Source organism: Aythya marila (assembly GCF_965140915.1).
Source record: "Aythya marila genome assembly, chromosome: Z".
NCBI lineage: Eukaryota > Metazoa > Chordata > Aves > Anseriformes > Anatidae > Aythya > Aythya marila.
In genome coordinates, this window is record NC_139080.1 from 43488476 (window position 1) to 43507570 (window position 19095).

General features: G+C 40.2%; 2 protein-coding genes across 8 annotated transcripts in view; both read right to left on the bottom strand.

Annotated features, from left to right (window-relative positions):
• Positions 1–10621, bottom strand: part of KIF27 (kinesin family member 27) — a 25744-nt gene extending 15123 nt beyond the window's left edge. For 2 of the 7 annotated variants that reach the window (XM_082782528.1, XM_082782534.1), the window contains exons 1-4: positions 8329–10305; positions 6260–6460; positions 4500–5455; positions 1863–2006 (exon numbers count right to left, since the gene is read on the bottom strand). In XM_082782528.1, the coding sequence (XP_082638654.1) occupies positions 1863–2006; positions 4500–5455; positions 6260–6460; positions 8329–8638 (1611 nt within the window). In that variant the 5' untranslated portion in view covers positions 8639–10305. Of the gene's footprint in view, positions 1–1862; positions 2007–4499; positions 5456–6259; positions 6461–8328; positions 10306–10503 lie in introns of those variants that run through there. The other 5 variants (XM_082782532.1, XM_082782531.1, XM_082782530.1 and 2 more) reach the window with 5 other exon arrangements.
• On the bottom strand, positions 10472–18444 carry QNG1 (Q-nucleotide N-glycosylase 1). The gene is made up of 4 exons (XM_082782536.1): positions 17848–18444; positions 17086–17345; positions 12583–12778; positions 10472–11163 (listed from the first exon to the last, which is right to left on the bottom strand). Exons 1-4 carry the CDS (start codon positions 18182–18184, stop codon positions 10931–10933), a joined length of 1026 nt encoding a protein of 341 aa, XP_082638662.1. The 5' UTR covers positions 18185–18444; the 3' UTR covers positions 10472–10930.
• Between the last annotated feature and the right edge of the window lie 651 nt (positions 18445–19095).

Genomic DNA, 19095 nt, shown 5'->3' on the forward strand with positions numbered 1-19095 from the left:
CTTTGAGCGGTCCAACTTGAAAGATTATTTTTATTAATTAACATAATTAAATTTTACGTGACCCCAGGATCCCTTGTATCAACCATTACTTTATTTTCTACCCAGCCTCAAATTTGTCGGTAATGCTAGCTTGAAGAATTTACTTGCCTTTCCTAGAGCAATCTCTGTGCACTGTTCAAAATTACATATCTTCACTGAACTGATTTATCCATAAGGCCAAGACCATATGATTTTCAGTCTTCTCTGTTCCTTTCAGAATACATCTAAAATCTTGCCTACCAACAGGAAATTTGAATAACAGCTAGAGATAGTTAACTAAAGTATGCATTCTCCTACTTTGAATCATATATTTTTTATTTATTCTTTTTTTTCTCATCTTCTTAGACTGCAAGTCCTTTCCCCATATATAGACAATGCCCCACAAATTGACATTTTGTTGGAATACAATACATAATATTTCTGTGTCACAGGAAGAAGAATATATATGTGAATACCATACATTTTATGATTGTGGAAGAAGTAATGGGCAACTCCACCTTGCAACTTTTTTTTTTTTAATCCCTATAAGACTCTGTCCCTTATGCCCTTGTACATACAACCCCATAGTGCATAACCTGTTACATAAAATACATGTGTACAAACACTTACATGCTACTTTTACAGTTCTTATTCTATCATGTATCATTGAAATGACACTTTCCTGTACATACACCTTTAAACCATTTGACACAAGCATTTGATTTAATTATTATACTGATTTTTCTGTTTTTAAGTAAAAGTGAGAGCTGTGATCTTTTGCCTACAGTACAACTGTTTCTGTTCATAACATCTGCCTCGTATCCTCCATAGGATACAATTATAAGCATAATTGTATATAAGCATCTATGCATATTTTAAGCATGGATTGTTTCAGTCTAATAAGCTGACAATATGCAGTATGGGTTAAAAAAGGAAAACACACAAAAAAAGCCTATCCAGAGATGACAGAACAGAAAAAAAGTTACAGAGGGAAGGAAAAGATGGTGACTAGTATACTTACCTTTCATTCATTGACTCTCCCCAAGCCATCAGCAAAGAAGAGGAAGAAGGAGAAAAAGGAGAAAAAGGAGAATAAGGAGAAGAGTACTAACTAGCCATGTTTATGCTGTTCCCTTTAAAAAAGGTCAGCTCTATCATCCTATAAAGTCAGATCTATCAACTATCCTATATATGGTCTCCCGGATCTTGAAATGCTATTCACTTACTACCCATTACAATTTCATTAGCACATACAAGATCTAGAGAGGGAAGGAGGCAAGCAGTGTTTCCACTGTGTCACTCAGTTTCTTGTAATAGTAAACTCTCAGAATACTAGGATGAAATTCTGTCTTAAAAAGCCAAAAGGCAACAATACTTTACTCTCACACTGAATAAAGATATAACAACGCATGTTTCTATATAGCCTTTCAATTAAAGCATTCTGTAGGAACTTTATGGTCTTTTTGAGATTCTAAACAATCTTTAAAAGCCTTTCAAGTCCTAAATCATGAATCGTCCTGAAACAACTTAGCAACAATACAGATCTGGAGGAAGGCAGGAAGCTCAAAGAGAGGGTGAACGAATCACTTAATATCGTACAGGAAGGCTGTGGCACAGTTATGCTGATACACAAACTTCAGGAATCACAGTATTGTGATTCACCCACTAGATGATCTCAGCTCATTAGGGAATACAGCTCTAATTCAAACAAGGTGCTTGTAAGACTGGTAGGTGTTTACATCCAAAAAAATTCTGAAGGATCTGTTTTGAAATAATGAGTACATTCCTACAGTGGATGGATGGTTTGATATAGATATATGTAATGTATGCCAGAGGAAAAATACCTGTAATCTATGTGTTTCTTCAGCCTTCTTTAAAGATTCTAGTTGCTCTTCATTTTCCTGTATTAATGTCTTTATCTGATTCTGCAATATCTTCAACTCATGATCCTTCTGGCTGAATACTTCTTCATCCATAGCTAGAGCCTGCTAGATAATAAAAGGAAAATTCAGACAGTGGAAAAGCAGGCATTGTTATTCTTGAAGTTGGAAAATTAAATACATACACATATTTATTTGTTGTTAAAAGATGTGATTGGAACTGCAAAGTTGTGATGTATATATGGCAAATTCTCCCATCATGGAATCACAGAACAGCTGAGGCTGGAAAGGACCTCTGAAGGTCACCTGGTTTAACCCCCAGCTCAAGCAAGGTCACCTTGAGCAGGTTGCCCAGGACCATGTCCAGGTGGCTTTTGCAGGTCTCAGAGGATGACTCCACAACCTCTTTGGGCAACTTGTTCCAGTGCACAGCCACAGCCACCACACAGTACAGAAATGCTTCCATATGTTTGGATAGAAGCTCTTGTGTTCCAGTATATGCCCACTGCCTTTTCTCCTGGCTGCATGTTCACTGCACCTTCCCTTCAGGTATTTGTAAGACATTGCTAAAATCCCCCACTGAGCCTCCTCTTCTACAAACTGAACAGTCCCATCTCTCTCAGCCTTTCCTCATTGGAGAGGTGCTCCAGTCCCTTAAGCATCTTTGTGGCCCTCTGCTGGACTTTTTCCAGTATGTCCCTGAATCTCTTGCATGGGGGAGCCCAGAACTGAACAGAATAAAGTAGAATGGAGTAGAAAAGTTGGAAAGAACATACAAAGATCATCAAGTCCAACTGGCTGACCACTTCAGGACTAACCTAAAGTTACAGCATGTTATTGCGGGCAGTGCCCAAATGCCTCCTGAATACTGACAGGCATGGGGCACCGAACAGCTCCCTAGGAAGCCGGTTCCAGTGTCTGACCATCCTCGTGGTACAGAAATTTTCCCTGATGTCCAGCATGAACTGGACATCCCCCACAGCTTTGTGCCATTCCCACGCATTCTTCCCTCAGTTACCAGCAGCAGAGACCAGCACCTTCCCTCCTCAGGAAGTTGCTGAGAGCCATGAGGTCGCCTCTTGGCCTCCTATTCTTCAGACTGGACAACACAAGTGTTCTCAGTCTCTCCTCATAGGACCTGCCTTCCAGCCCTTCTACCAGCTTTGTTGCCTTCCTCTGCACACTTTCAATTATCTTAACATCCTTCTTACATTGTGGAGCCCCTGAGCACACAATACTCAAGATGAGGCCACATCAATGCTAAATATGGTGGAAGAATCACCTCTTTTGACTGGCTGGCTATGCTGTGTATAACGCACCACAAAATACAGTTTGCAACTGCAACTGGACACACTACTCCAGGTGTGGCCTCACTGAGCAGAAGGATCACATCTGTTGACCTGTTAGTGATACTTTGCCTAGTGCAGCCAACAAAACCACTAGCCTTCTTAGTAGGAAGGGCACATGGCTGACTCATGTTCAACTTGGTGTCCACCAGGACTCCCAGATCCTTTTCTGCAGGGCTGCTTTCCAGCAGGGTGGCCCCCGGCATGCACTAGTGCCTAGAGTTGTTCCTCTTCAGGTGCAGGACTCTGAACTTTCCCTTGCTGAACTTCATGAGGTTCTTGTCAGCCCACCTTTCTAGGCTGTCAAGGTCCCTGTGGTTATGGCAGCATGGCCCTCTGGGGAATCAGCTGCTCCCTTCAGAAGTGGTTATGTGTGGTTTCCACCAGTTGTTTCTTTACTTCTGTTTCTCATCTATTGATTTTGTTTTGACAAGTTTCTTTCTCCCAAAGGAAATAATGTACCCATAACCAACACTACCTTACAAAGTGGGTATTTAAATCCAATTACTTTCTTCAGTGTGCTGTGAGATGTGGCTGCAAAATCTCAGCATCAATCATAATATTAATACACTTCTCAAACAAAAAAATAAGGATGGCCCTCCTCATTTTTCATCTCAAATAAGAGCCTAAAGATTAAAGAAATTATAATGTGTTTTTTTTTTTTCAGATGTTTTTCTGGGTAAGTGATCCAATCGCGATTGAAGGTTACTTCCAAATGTAGTTGGCCTTCCAGAAAACCTTTAGGAGCCAAATGCAAAGTATAGACACACACTGTCTTACCATTCTAAAGACAGATACTTCTGTACAACTAGCTTACCTATATCTTTCAAGTAAATACAACTCTTAAGAGCTGCTCAAGAGCCTTTATTGCCCTGTTTATTTTAGCATCTCCCTAACCATCTCCTCCTAGCTGTGGATGGCATGCTTACCTGGGTATCTTTCAGTTTAAACCCAGCTCTTACACTGTTTTGAACCTGGGAAGCAGAGCTTTACAATAAGCCAGAGAAAAAAAATGAAGAATAAATAATGTAGCTGTAATGTAGGATGATGAGAACCAAGAAAAGCCAGAATTTGTGTATGCAATTGCAAGGTAACAATCTACAGGCTTACCAGAATTCAGTGTGAAAACTGAACATAGGTTGATTTTAGAGTTCCAACAAGTTAGAATTTTATATCTCCTCCTCCTACAAGACAGACACATTAGCTTTCCTGATTTGTTCATAGGTACCTAAACAATCAACTTATAATGAAATACCTGGCATTTCTTTAGTTCTCTCCTCAGCTGAAGAATTGTGATATGATGGGGCTCTTGCATGGTGCCAGTTCCAGTGTCAATTTGCTGCATGGTGAGAGCTTCCTTCATTACTTCCTGTACCATGTTGATCCAACTCTGCAACCTGTCCCGATGACTTCTTTTTAAGCTAACATCATCATTCAAATCAACCAGGAATGGGAAGGCTTCATCTAAACAGTTTCTGTAGCTGAAGCACTGAACTTGAAGCCGGGTGAGCTGTTCTTCTAGCAAACTGATTCGGGTTCTTTCTTGATTTAAGTCATGTGAACACTGATTACCGACTTGTTGGTTCTGCAAAGCTTCTCGGAGCAATCTGATTTCAAGTTCCATTTCATCAATCCGGTCTTGATCAGGGTTGTAGTTTACAACTGGTTTATTTCTAATGTTTTTGGCTCTGTTTGCATATTTGAGCGAATTTAAAGATTCATCAAAGTCTGATGAGGATGGACTTATACATGTTATCATGACAGTCTTGGCGTTTCCTCCTAGGGAGTCTTTCAGAATGCGAGTGATTTTAGCATCCCTGTATGGAATATGTACGCTTTTCCTTTTTGGGTCTCCAAGAGCACTGATGACATTTCCCAAGGCCAACAAACCACTATTGATTTGAATTGATTCTTTGAATCGTTCACCGGTATTTCCAGTCTTTGTCACCCTCTCTGATCCTGCCAAATCCACAAAATGGAACTTTGAAGCAATCATCTGGACTGATTTCCAAGATGAATCCTGTGGATCACTATTTTTTTGAGACTCTGAAGATTGTTTCTGACAAATACTGATAGTAAAAATGGCATGTGATCGACTAGAGTGTTCATTCATTTGTGTTGTGCCTGTGTGACGAGCTGCATTGCCACTTTCCAACAGGCTCATCACTTCATCTGCACTTTCTACTTGGAATTCCTTAGCACCAACAATCACTTCAAACACCAAAAGAAAATCAGAATAATTAAATTAATTTTAAACTTTTCAGTAAAAGTTTACTGCAATTATGAATAGTCAATCTATAAACACAAATCACAGAAGCATACAAGACTGCATTATTATAAGGTTGTAGCACATAGCTAAATAAAATAAAACAGTATGTGGAAAGCATGAAGTACAGCACATCTGAAACCTGCAGAAATGTAATATATGGGCATATTTTGTCACAGCATTTGAAACAATATCCTAAACAGAATACACAGACTTAGGTGTTTACACATCGTCTTATGCAATTTGCAACCTAGTGCTATCTAGAAAAAAGTATGAGCAAACCTAGCTCAAAGCTTACTTTGTCAGTTAAAAAAAAAAAAAGACAGAAATTTTGAAATTTTGTAGTAAAAGTGACTCCCAGCCTATGTTAAGAACATAGTTCTTAGTGGAATGGAAGCAGATATTTACAGTATAAGTAGCTTAACAAATATAACTTTGAAGTGAGAAGCAAAGGCTTAATCTTAAAGCATTCATTCAACTGAATAGTCATGCACAATTGTTTCTATGCTGAATTTGCAGAAGCAGTAAAAGTACTACCTTACCACCTGATGCTGCTTCTGGAGGAACATTGATATTGTTCATAGGAATGTAAAATGAAGGCTGCTTCAGATCAGCTAAACTGAATTTACATTTTTAAAACGTGACTTCTAGTATTAGTCATCGATAAGCTCTCTTTTCAAGAGATGGAAATAATAATTTGTGCACACAACAGAAATCAAATGCACAAAGTTCTAGAGCTGGAATCCTACCTGTATTTCCCTTTTCATCTTCTCGGATATGTAAATCTTTCACAGAGGTCTCCAACTCCAATAAATCTCGAAGTTCTTCCTTGTAAACCTCTATATAAGATACTTTCACACGGAAATCAATGTTATGGTTTTCAGAAATATGCTGAAATAACTCCTGAATAGCCCGTGGGATTATGCCTTTTTCATCCTCTGAAACTGATGCTAAAATATAAACACATACGTCACAGACACTTGCAGTCATTCTGTCACACAAATTACATAGACTGAAACTAAAGAGAAGTCTGCAAGGTTTATCACTCAATATAATAAGGAATAGGAAGAGCTCGGTTTTCCCAGGTTTTCATGTAAATATTTGCTTTTCTGTTGATCAGAAATGCATGGAAATGATACAGAACTTTACTACTTTCTGCGGGTATGAGACTAAAAGAAAATTAAATTTGTAAAAAATCATGCTAGACGAAAAATATATTTTGAACTTGCTAATGAATTAATGACAAAACTTCAAATCCTTTATGCAGAAAGAATGAATACGTAATCAAGGACCAAGAAAAATCCAGATAGTCTTCTAATTCCTGCTACTCCACTTCTTCTCTCTTATTCAGCACAACACACAAACAAATTGTTACTTCTCAATATGGAAGGGAAGATAACCAGAGCTGGTGATACAGGATTCCAGAGAAAGTCGGAAAGCAAAATCGTATACATGCAGAAGCTGCAGAATTCTTCTGCAAACTAATACAGAAAAAAAGTAGTTTCCAGTCTCAGGTGTTTGAGAAATACTGACTTGGAAATAGCAAGTAAGTCGAATAGTAGAGTTTCAGATATCTGCCTTTAAAAAAGCAAAATTTGAAGTTCAACATAAAGTTCAACAAGGCCAACATGCAAGGTTCTGCACTTGTGCTGGAACAGTTCCAAGCACAACTACAGTCTGGACAGAAAACAGATTGAGAGCAGCCTTGAGGAGAAGGCCCTGGGGGTGTTGGTTGATGAGAGTCTCAACCTGAGCCAGCAATGTGTGCTTCCAGCCCAGAAAGCCAACCATATCCTGGGCTGCATCAAAAGCAGCATAGCCAGCAGGGTGAGGGAAGCGATTGTTCCCCTCTGCTCTGCTCTCGTGAGACCCCACCTGGAGCACTGCATTCAGCTCTGGGTCCCCCAGCACAAGGACGTGGAAGTATTAGAGAGAGTCCAGGAGGGCCACAGGGATGCTTAGAGAGCTGGAGCACCTCTCTTATGAAGACAGGCTGAGGGAGTTGGAGTTGTGCAGCCTGGAGAAGAGAAGGCTCTGGGGAGACCTTAGAGCAGCCTGACAGTACCTAAAGGGGGCCTACAGGAAAGCTGGGGAGGGACTCTGGCGGGACTCTTTGTCAGGTGGTGTAATGATAGGACAAGGAGTAATGGCTTTCCAACTAAAAGAGGGTTGATTTGGATTAGATGTTCAGAAGAAATTCTTTACGCAGAGGGTGGTGAGGCCCTGGCACAGGTTGCCCAAAGAAGCTGTGGATGCCCCATCCCTGGGGGTGTTCAAGGCCAGGCTGGATGGGGCCCTGGGCAACCTGGTCTAGTGGGTGACATCTTTGCCCGTGGCAGGGGGTTGCAACTGGGTGATCTTTAAGGTCCCTTCCAACCCAAACCATTCTATGATTCTATTCCATTAAATTTATACATGAAATCTCTTTCCAGTCTCTGAAAAAAATCTAAGAGTGAGTTTGCTTAATACAATTACCTAAAGCAGATACTTTCTAAGTAGGATAAATGTAGCAAAAATTTCTAAAGCACTGTGTTTCAGAAAGTAGTGTAAGTTGCCTGTTAGAATAGAGAATGGGAAAGAGCACTTTAATTTTTTTTATTTTTTTTTCTCTCATACTTCTGGTATAGCCTAATGGACACAGAATTTGTGTTTAGAACACAACCATCACATAAACTTTGGAATATATATATATTTTTTTGCTATACATTTTTTCATTATCTCTTAAAAATTCTCAAGCATCATCTGTTATGTATTAAATACTTAATTTGCAGAACTACATTGTTCACACACACACAAAAAAAGACTTTTTACAACATACCAATGTGACCACCTCCAATGGTGTAAGTCTTCCCAGAACCTGTCTGTCCGTATGCAAATACTGTAGCATTATATCCCTCAGTCAAAGACACTAGAAGAGGTTTAATGCAAACTGTATAAACTTCTTCTTGGGTTGAGTTTTTGCCAAATACAAAATCAAAAGTGAAGACACGGTCTTTCCCAATGATTATTTGCTGTGTATTTGGGACTAATCTCACGCATACTTGGTGGTTATGAAGTACTTCCTTGGAAAGCAGAGGTCTGACCCTTATTGCAACTTTAACCGGGATCTCCTCCATGCCGGCCTCCATCTCTGTGCTCCCCACTCAGTATTCATGAAGTCATTACAACATCTGTTACAATTCCTCTGTTCACCTCATTTGCAATTTTCTGCACCTAAGAAAAAATGTTTTCTGAGTTAAATAATAAAGAATTAACTCCCTGCTGAAATAGAATGTTGAAGAGTTTCCCAAAGAATACATAAGCATCATTACACCCTGGAAAGTAACTGTGATAAAAAAGCAGATATATTAACAACTGTTAAACCAGTGCATAAACTAATTTTGCTTCTATTACCTTCTAAGCTAGCAGACTTAACCTTTGGTCTGAAAGTGGTCAGACTTTCTGTTTGGACATTATACTGCCATATGAAGCAACAATATTGTAAGATCTTGTTAATGAACTGTTGATAAAGCATATACTTAAATGAACCTTATTTTCTCACTGCTACAGTACTGATGCATAGGCAACAGAAATTATTCAAACAAAACCTTTTTATCCTGAATTTATACCTGTACACACACACGTGCTTTAAAGCCATCATAAATACTTGGCTTACAAGGTTCAAGCATTTATAATTTCAGAAGCACAGAAAGCTGTCGTGTTGCTTACGTGGTAGGTATGATTTTAAATATTTGTGATTACTACACACAAAGCATTCCTCTGATTTTAATCCATCTGTTTATGCCCATATGTAACTATTTTTTATTAGTTATATATTTCAGCAACCATAGTTCCTTATACTGCCCCCCATGTATTAATTCTGAAGCACAATAAGAAGCATCAAATAGTATTTCTTTACAAATGTCTATCAGAAACACTCAAAAGCCTCTATGGGTATCAAATGCTGCCAGATCCCAAACACATCTTCTGCTTTTGCTGATTCTCATTCACGCAGGCTTTGCCATGCAAAGGAAAGTTTGCTGAACTTCCTTCTTACTGAACTCCCACACAGCCTTTTTGCTCTGTTACCCAACTGGCAGAACTCACCAGCTAAGCACATCAAATTCAGCCTTCATGAAAATGCAACCAGATTTAAACATAAGTCTTCTGTGGTTGCAAAGAGAAGAGTTTTTGCATTTCACTTACACCCATTTGCATTGAGGGCTTGTCCATTCAGAGCTGAGAAACTTTGGAAGCTGACAAAAAGCCTTGTTTTACAGAACCGAGCAGAGGGAAGCCAAGGAAGATATGCAAGTGCCTGAAATCCTGCTCATTTCATGAAGGGCACGGCAATCACGAGCAGCTACTTAAGACTTACTGACTGCAGATTCCAACCACGTTTTGGTGCGTTTCTGCCTTTATTTACCCAGGTGCCCTCTTTGTATGCAGCAGCGAGGCCTGCTGCAAGCGGCTGGCAACGCCCCCCCACCAAAAAAAAAATTACACCTAAACAACGAAACAAGTCGCGGGGAGGGGCGAGATCCCATTTACTATTTCCTAAAAACAAACAAACACAAAGCAAAATGCCGGCTCGGCGGCAGGGTGGGGCGGCTCCCCCCTGCCCCGTCCCCGTCGCTCCCCGCTCCAAACCTGCTCCGGGCGTCGGGAGGCAGCCGCCGGGCGGGCTGAGGGGCCGGCGGGCCGCGCCTGGGCCGCCCGCGCGGCTGTTGACAGCGCCTCGCTAGGCAACGGCCGCCGGCAACGGCCGCAACGGTCGGCGGCAAACGGCCGGCGGCGCCGCCCCGCCGCGCACAGCGGCCCCCCGCGGCAGGAGGGCGCGGGCGGAGCGGGGGTTGAGGGGTGGGTGTGAGGGGACAACGGGGGGCAGCGGGGGGCAGCCCCCGGCCCCCAGGGACGCGCACACCTCGCCCTCGAGTCCTGGGGAGGGTGGAGGGGGCCGCCTGCTTGTGGTCTGTGCGCTTTAATCAAAGCAGGGGTGCGAAATGCGGCTTACATGTCGGAGATGTCTCCTTACAGCTCCGGTGGAGCTCAGCGGTAAAGGCTGGGTTTTCCCGCAACGCAAGCGGTCTCCACATAGGCGTGCCACGCTCACAGCAGCTCGCACCTGCTGGCCCAGCAGCCGCCTGGAGTGTCCAGGCACACGTACAGACACATACACATCTGTATACACATACCAACAGAGCTCAAGTAGCAAAACCTGTATTCATACAACTTTTCCAGCATGATTTTACACTATTAGCTCCAGGCACAGCTAGAGAAAGATCCAGAAAACAAAACAAAACAAAACAAAAAAAACATAAGAACATAAGTCGGTAATGTAACATCAGAAAGTGAGCGTTTGCTTGATTCAGCAAGCTCCAGGTTACTACATGAGAAACCACTGCATTAAAAAAGTAGCTGTAACAGATACCAGACGGGACTCAATAATATATACACCGTACGCGATGAAATGGAATATCTTTCATCTCTTCCCTGTGATCCCTGGCATAGTCCCAAAGGTAATAATCGAGTAAAACCGCGTTGATCTGATCGCGCATGTCTTGACCCTTCTTCTTGTAGAGCTCCAGCAGGTGCTTACAGATCAGTGCACAACACCAAATTGAACAACCACGGATCTCCACCTCCTCTTTATCTCCAGACTGGAAAATGGTTCCTGCAGGACACAATAGACAGCAATGCAATTACATTCGGGAGGCAGCAGTCCAAGGATATCCTGAATTTTCTCTTTTTATTTCACGTTTATTCTATTCTGGGACTGCAGCTTTCATGAATTACAGTGTAACTACTGTGTTACTGTACATTTTCTATTGCTCACTTTAACATTGCCATATTTTTAAGTTTGCCTTCCATTCAATTGAAAAGCCATCCTGTATTCTAAAAGACTGAGTTTAAAAGCAGAACAAGACTCTGGGTTACACTGCACGTTATATGACTATTTTGTTTGTAGAGGATACATTAACATAATTCCAAATGTGTGTACGTTCTGCAAGGATAATTCTACTCTTTACAAGGATCAAAAATTAAACAGACCGCGTAGACAATTTATCTTTTCCATGCATCCTCATAAGGCCATTTCCATCTTGGCTGTTCAAACAGATCCTGTATCTCTCTCTCTATACACAGACACACATGATATACAAACACAAACATTAATATGCATACATATGCACACATATATGTATGTGGCCAGTTTATTAAGATTCATGGGCTATTGCATTAATTTGTTTATCTTGCTGTGTAACTTTAAAATGGCATAATGGCAGTCCTACTTATAAATACACTCATTTTGCAGTGGAGAAAAGGTTGGTTTCTGTTTTCATTTGTTCAAATTTCTAGTTACTAAGTACTGGAAGATGTAACCTGTCCTATACAATTATATTCCTTAAAAGCAATGGCATGTATTTTTTTTAAGTGGACATTTATGGTATTACCTTGCTTGTCCCTCATCTAAACAGCAGCTGTTGTTTCGTACAGATAAACAAGAATCCCCCTGCTGTTATATGTTCTTTAAACTTCATAAAGAAATTGCTGCTTCTATTACTATCTAAACTTCAAAATCACAATGGTACTCATGTTGGAAAGTGACTCTGGCAACAGTGGTTGTTTTAAAACTCGGAGATCGACTGCTTGGAGTCTCTTTAATTCTGTGCTTAATCCAAGGGAGTTAGATCTTCATAAAAAGTAACCTTAACATTTAATTTGAAATCACTATTAGAGAAAGAATTCCTTTCTGTTACCTGACCACTACAAAAGTACCAGTTTCTTGGAGGGAAAAAAATATATAAATATATATATATATATAAAATATAATATATATATTTTATTTTATATATATATATATATATATATATATATATATATATATATATATATATATAAAATATATATTATATATAATATGTATAATATAATATATATATATATTTATAATATATATATATTTATAATATATATATAATATAATATATTATATATATATATAATCCTCAGAGAGAGCAAATGCAGTATCTTAAAATCAGCTTTTATCTTACTCTATCAAAACATGATTACTTGACATTAGAAAGGAACAAACCTTCCTGTAGTTTCTTCATTAGCTCTTCGGAATACTTCATTGCTTTTAAGTGAACAAGAACTTGAGGAATTCTGTAGTCAGCAAATATAGTCAGACTAGAAATGTCACCAAAAAAGCCATCTCCCTTGCCTTCCAATACACTCCATGTATCAGCCACAAGTATTTGTGCCCGTTTGTAGAAAGAAACCTTTTTTTCCTGATGAAAGAAAAAAAAAGCAAATTGCTTAAGTGCCAGAGACACATCAAGAAACGCAGAAAATGGCATCTCGAGAGAGACACATAAGTTAATGTTGTTCTAGAAAACACAGCCCAAAGTATTACTCAGTTAAGCAAAGGTTACTTAACTAAAAGAGAATAAAAGTGCAATACTGTAAATACCTTAATACTTAAAAAATATTGAATCACAAGCAGGTATCAAGTGGAATCCTCATTAAAAGAAAAAAAAAAAAAAGGTAGATACTGTTGCCATGGAATAAAAAAATACTTGTATTAAAAAATGCTTGGATATCAGAAAACAATGCTTGTTTATTTCCACTTCATGAGCACTGGCTGCAATCCAGCACACTAATTCTTTTTGAAACCCTAGAATTCATCCAACATCCAAGCCTAACTAGGAGGTATTGGATTAGACAGTTAACATATTACGTTAACTTATCCCAAATGTTAAGGAAATAAAATTTCGGTGAAAACTATAATGAACAATTCTCAGTGGTGTCTAGCATACCTTGCTAGTTAAGGAGGAGAGATGATAATTAATTTCAGTAACTGGTGTATTCACAAATATTAGATGTTCTTACAAATAGACCCACACATAGTGTTTATTACATGTTGTGGGTTTTTTTGCTGGTGCTAACCCTGAAAAACATTACATGCTTTATGACTACTCACAAGGGGAAAAACTAATGCTGTGCTATGATCTGTACAGAGCTGAGGCTTGTATTCTCATTACAAACAAAATGCGCAAATGTAAACCTGCACCTTTCAGAAAAAAAACTGAGTGGATTATGTCCTTTTCTTTGCTTTATAGCTAGTACACATGTCATTTTCATCTTTTGAAAAAATGTCCTTAACAATATCATGCAACCGAAATGGTTAAGCAAAAATACAAGTAGATGGGGATTCTACTTATTTCAAGCTCTGTTCCACCACTCTTCATATAGCCACAATTTAAAATGGCATTTTAAAAGTTCATTTAATTTTACTTGACTGCCAAGATGCTACAGGCTGAAAACAAAGTTGATTGTTTGTCGTTGAGTGCTATTCTACAAAAACGTTGAGAACAAGATGTCCAGCTGCATTTCACAGAACAACTTCTGTAAACATTCTGAAAACTTTCCACTTCATTCCCTTCTTGATGTAGATGTACAAACTTCCTTCTAGAAAATACTGCATTTTGTACATGTATGCTAAATAATAAAATACCACTTGAGACTCACAACAGGAAATAAATAAATGATTAACAGACCAAATTCCATTGTAGCTCCTACCATCCTGAAGCTAATGAAGACCAAGGACATTGCTCTTCTAATAGTATATTTTCCAATATAGTAAGGTACAGATAACCCCCCGGAACACAATATTTTACAACAGCAGAAGACAGACTTCAAGCAGAACTTCTCATCTCATGCTGCAATTTAATTTGGAAGAAAAATACTGACTGGGACTCTTCATAGAGCATACGAATTTATGATTTCATTGTTTCAATTATTGTTAATTTTTATGCTGCACAGATCTTCTAGAGTTTGTGTAAATTTTCTATATGAAACAGACTATGAAGCATTTCCAGTTAATTTTCCCAATATTCTTTTCAACAGATAGCAAGCATGGAGGTGGATGACACTAAGTGTCAAAGATAGTGTAATTTGTCCAATCAGGAACGCTGTACCTGATGAAATATACTTCTTTTCTGCAACATCCTCACATTCCAGGAAAAGCTACCAAATACGGGGACACTTGTGTCTTCTCTCCACTACAATGAGCCAGTATCAAGAGGCATAACTAATTCTGGCCTACTGACATTAAAAGAAAGAAGGGGTATTGTGCTGGCAGATATCAAAATGCCATAGCATGGCTAGGAAGAAAAGCAGAGAACAGGAAGATCATGAGAATTTTACCACCTCCATCACAGGTGATGGGAAATATAAAGTACATACATACAATATGGATGACTGGAAGCCCAGAAGGACTCCACTGTTTGTCAGAACATGAAAAACCTGACACACAAGTATAGCATAGTCTAATACTTAAACTTCTGCCAGGATTCAAATTCAGCACAGCATCTTAATATGAAATATCCATATACAGGCAAAAAGGCTTCAGGGATTTTGGTTTGCAATTCAGTTTTCAGAAGCAAAAGAACATGGACAATTTATATAACTACATTCAGGAGTGTGTAATTATGAAAAATGTTTTGTGCACATGTTCGATAAAACATACAGCCAAAGAACTGTCTTAAATTTACAAGTTCTTCTAGGAGGTCAGATTACAGGAGAGCTATACTAGTCTGTGATAGTGTGGATTATTATTATAGTACACAGTTTGTTTTACTATCATATATGTATTTTTATTACGGAGAGTCAGTGAAAAACACTGGCTTGTTGTTGGATACTTCATCCTATTTCCAGTTCCCTCCTAATCCTCATAAGTACAACTTTGCTTTTGTTAAAGATCTCAGCCTGCTGCCATAGAAATAGTTAGGATAACATGATCCACGTCACCACCTCAGGATAGGTGACATCACTGATTTTACACGTGTTGTTTTTAATATTTTTCAACATAAGTAGGGTGTAAACCTGGTCTGCATTATTCCACCCACCTTCAAAACACCTTCAATACAGCTTGCTTAGTGAAAGTAGAAAAATAGCTTCTGTATTCATGCAACAGGCTTTACTACTATGTCACTGCTTACGGTCTGGGATCATTTTTGGAACGGCTTTTCAATCTGAAGTCTGCTGCTTCTTTTAGGGAGCCTTACTTTATAAAGTATTTGGCATCATCTCATGAAACACATTACATCAGTGAATACAGTCACAATAAAGATAAGAGAATATTCTATTTATCACTTTGCCTGGAAAATAATTCCTTTTACATCATTATTATTACAATTGTAATTAAATTACTTCATATGTAAAAGATCCCTATAAATTAAACTAATAGCTCCAGTGATTACTCACAGAGAAACCCTGATTTTTCATGTTAATATAGTATCTTTTTTCATAGCAGGAGACAGAGGAAAATATAATGATGCCACCTATTCAACAGCACATTTAAGTGAATAATGCTATTAGCTCAAAACTCCACTGAACGGTGTTCTAGGGATTTATCTTCAAAAGACTGTACAAACTATTAGTATAGGCACTAGAATAAAGTATTTTGGTGATCTGACAGCTGAACTGTACGGATGACAAACAGAGTGCAGGAATAGCTACATGTCACTAAGGCTAAATAAAAATCATGCCTGTGTAGGGAAAATGAGACACAGAAAATACCAAACATACTCTTATTTACTTCTCACCAGTTTCTGTCAGGGAGACTGCTGTATAAAGCTTCAGCACACTGTCAACTCTGAAAAAGGTGTGACATCTGGGGTTAACTCATGTCTGTAGTCATTTGTGCAAGGTCTGTTTAATCAACAACAATTCATGTGATTCCCAGTTAGCTGGGTATTTTCACTATACTACCAGAGATTCATTTACATGTAAAGATCCTCAAGGTAAATGAAGAAAAATTGATGGGACATGGGTTGAGGGGTAGCAATTTAAGAGGAAAAAAAAAAAGATTCTCACTTTTCAGGCAGAAGTTATCTCATATATTACACATATTATAAGGCATACAATGTAGTTATGATCTAATTGGGAACTTGTTGTACATCAAAATTACAACAGAGTGAAGATGACAGAGAAAGCATATGAAAAACTGGCTCTCCTCTGGTGAAAAAAAAAAAGACTCATCATTAGAAATATGCTCCTGACTGTCAGTACTCAGTCCTTAAGATAATGAGGATTCCTTTACTGTTAAAAGATAGATCGATTTTGTCTTCAGAAGTTTTAATTGACAGAGAAATGAAATCTCAATAATTTTATCGTATCTTAACAAAATGTGTATCATGGTCCAAGCGCATTATTTCAAAAGCTGCTTTCACTACCCATATTACCTACAATAATTGATATAATTAAGATCGACCACTTCAAAGTCTGATTTTCCTTCTGCTATATAGACCAATCCCTTTACACTTTTGAGGCAAAATATTAAAATAATAATTTTCTTTCCTATTTCCCTTGAATTTTACTCATGAATTCCACTGAAGTGTTTCTGTTCACCTTCCATTTTCTGTATTAAAAAATGCCAGCAATTCACTAATTTTACATCAATTCTGAAATGACTATCCTTTCAGAAAAAAAATACTCCATAGCTGACCTAAAAGCTGTTTTTTATAGCCACAGTCAGAAAGGAATAAGGGAATAAGTTCTTACCAAAGGAGATTCAACATTACAGCTAACTTACCTCAAATACGGCCTCATCTCTGTAAGAAGGAAAGTTTTCCACCACTAGGCGTAGTAGTTTCTGGGCACTGTTCTCACTCATTTTAACACAGGTGAGGAAGGAGCCTCCAAACTTCTCCAGAAGAACCGTTCCACTTTCATTCAGCACCCGGTGCCTCTCTTCGATCAAAGGCATGGGCACTTCCGTGTCTGAGCGCAGTACATGTCTGACTTGGTCAAGCGTCATGGTGGCATAGTACGACGCGCTGGTAATAGGTATTCCTTCAGAACAATAAAAATAAGATGTTTAGGATATTGTACCACACACGCTGTGATTACAAAGGAGAGCGTTCACACCCTTAGTAAGATATGGAAGGCCTATCAGCTCTTGAAATTGACGCTGTTCTGTGACAACCACACAAACAGGAGTTTTATAACCAGGTTTGTGTTTGTTCTCAGCGCTCCCTCCTCAGATAAGGATTTCTGACACGTAGCTGCAGCTTCTTACTTTTTACACGCAGCCTTCCCTGACAGATTTTTGTCGTTCAGTACCGCGTTTACTACATCGGCACACACCAGCCAGACACAATCATTCGCAGCCGTATTTTATATCCCCGCTTCTCGCTGTGTATGTATGAAAAGGGCCTCAGTGCACACTTTCCTCGCACTCTAGACAGACAGAACTGTCCTTAGCCCCACCACTACCACCCACACCCGTCTGCGTGCATTGTAAGTGCGCTGTGCCATCCAGCAGCCATGTCGCCGCTCGACGCCCCGCACTAACCCTCGTCCAGCGCCCTGTTGACGGCGGCGCAGAGCGCCCAGTACCCGCTGTAGGCCGTGCCCTTGTACTTCACCAGGCACTTCTGGTCGTCCCGCTCGGGCCAGAAGGAGAAGTTGAGGGTGTCCACCAGGAACACCCAGCTCACCGCCTCCTCGCTGGCGGCGCGGGGGTTCAGCTCGTGCAGCTGCTTCCAGCCCGCCAGGCTGAAGGCGGCCGAGGGCACCTTGTCGAACAGGGCCTCCGCCACCCTGCGCGCCCCCTCCTCGGACACCGACACGTCCCGGCTGCGGCCCGCGATGAACCGGGCCGACTCCAGCGGGGTCGGCGGCGCCTCCATCGGCAGCCCCGTCCCCACGGGGGGCCGGCGGCGGCGGCGGCAGCGGCAGCAGCACGGCGCGGCCCAGCCCCGGCGCTGCGCAGGCCTCGGGGCCGGCCGGCGGCGGGGGGAGCGGCGGGGAGGCGGAGATCTTCGGGGATCCGCTGTGCTTGGCGGAGATCCGGGCGGCTGCACAAACAAAAGGAGGCTGGCACGCCTGGCGCCTTCTCCCCCTCCTGCAGCCGCAGCCCGCGGGCGGCACACGGCAGCGCCCGCCTTCCCCTTCCCCTTCCTCCCTTCGCGATGTTGTGTAGACCGCCCCTTTCCGCGGCCTGCGCCGGGCCCCTCCGTCCCACAGCCGAAAAACGAGCTGCTGCTGTGCTGCGTTTCGTGTTTTTTTTTTTTTTTTTTAAAAAAAAAGAGCTGCGCATACTTCTACCCACGAGGCCTGCCGCCACGCATCGATCTCGCACCCTCCCCGCCCTTCCCCACGGATCTCACAATGTAGCATCCTGCTACATGGATGCTCCCACCCTGTTAAAAGTTATATAAAAAAAGAAGTAATAAAATAGACCAGAGGGAGAAAAAGAATCCACTCTTATTCTCACACCCATCACATCCACATATGCAACATTCCTTTGAAGTTTGTAAACAGTTTTATTATTATTTAGGAAGTGAAATTAGAACTGGTAAACTATAAATACAAACGCAAAGGTATTACATGAGATATCCAGAGGCTTCATCTTTTTTAATTTCTCACATATTTCCTACGGAATTCAACATACAACAGGGAAATCAAACAAGGTTAAGTTTTGAATACAATGAAAAACAAGTTACAGAGTTATATACTGTCGATTTGCCAATTTATAAGAATGTCTACCTTATACAAATGAAAGCTCTGAAAACAACTAGAATTCATTCCGTAATGGTAC

Excerpts from the sequence above, each read along its gene's own strand:
- QNG1 (XM_082782536.1), bottom strand. The coding sequence starts at position 18,184 with ATGGAGGCGCCGCCGACCCCGCTGGAGTCGGCCCGGTTCATCGCGGGC. Across the intron at positions 12,779-17,085 it reads GAGATGAGGCCGTATTTGAG|GAAAAAAAGGTTTCTTTCTA; the intron begins GTAAGTTAGCTG and ends TTCTTTCATCAG. Across the intron at positions 11,164-12,582 it reads AATGAAGAAACTACAGGAAG|GAACCATTTTCCAGTCTGGA; the intron begins GTTTGTTCCTTT and ends TGTGTCCTGCAG.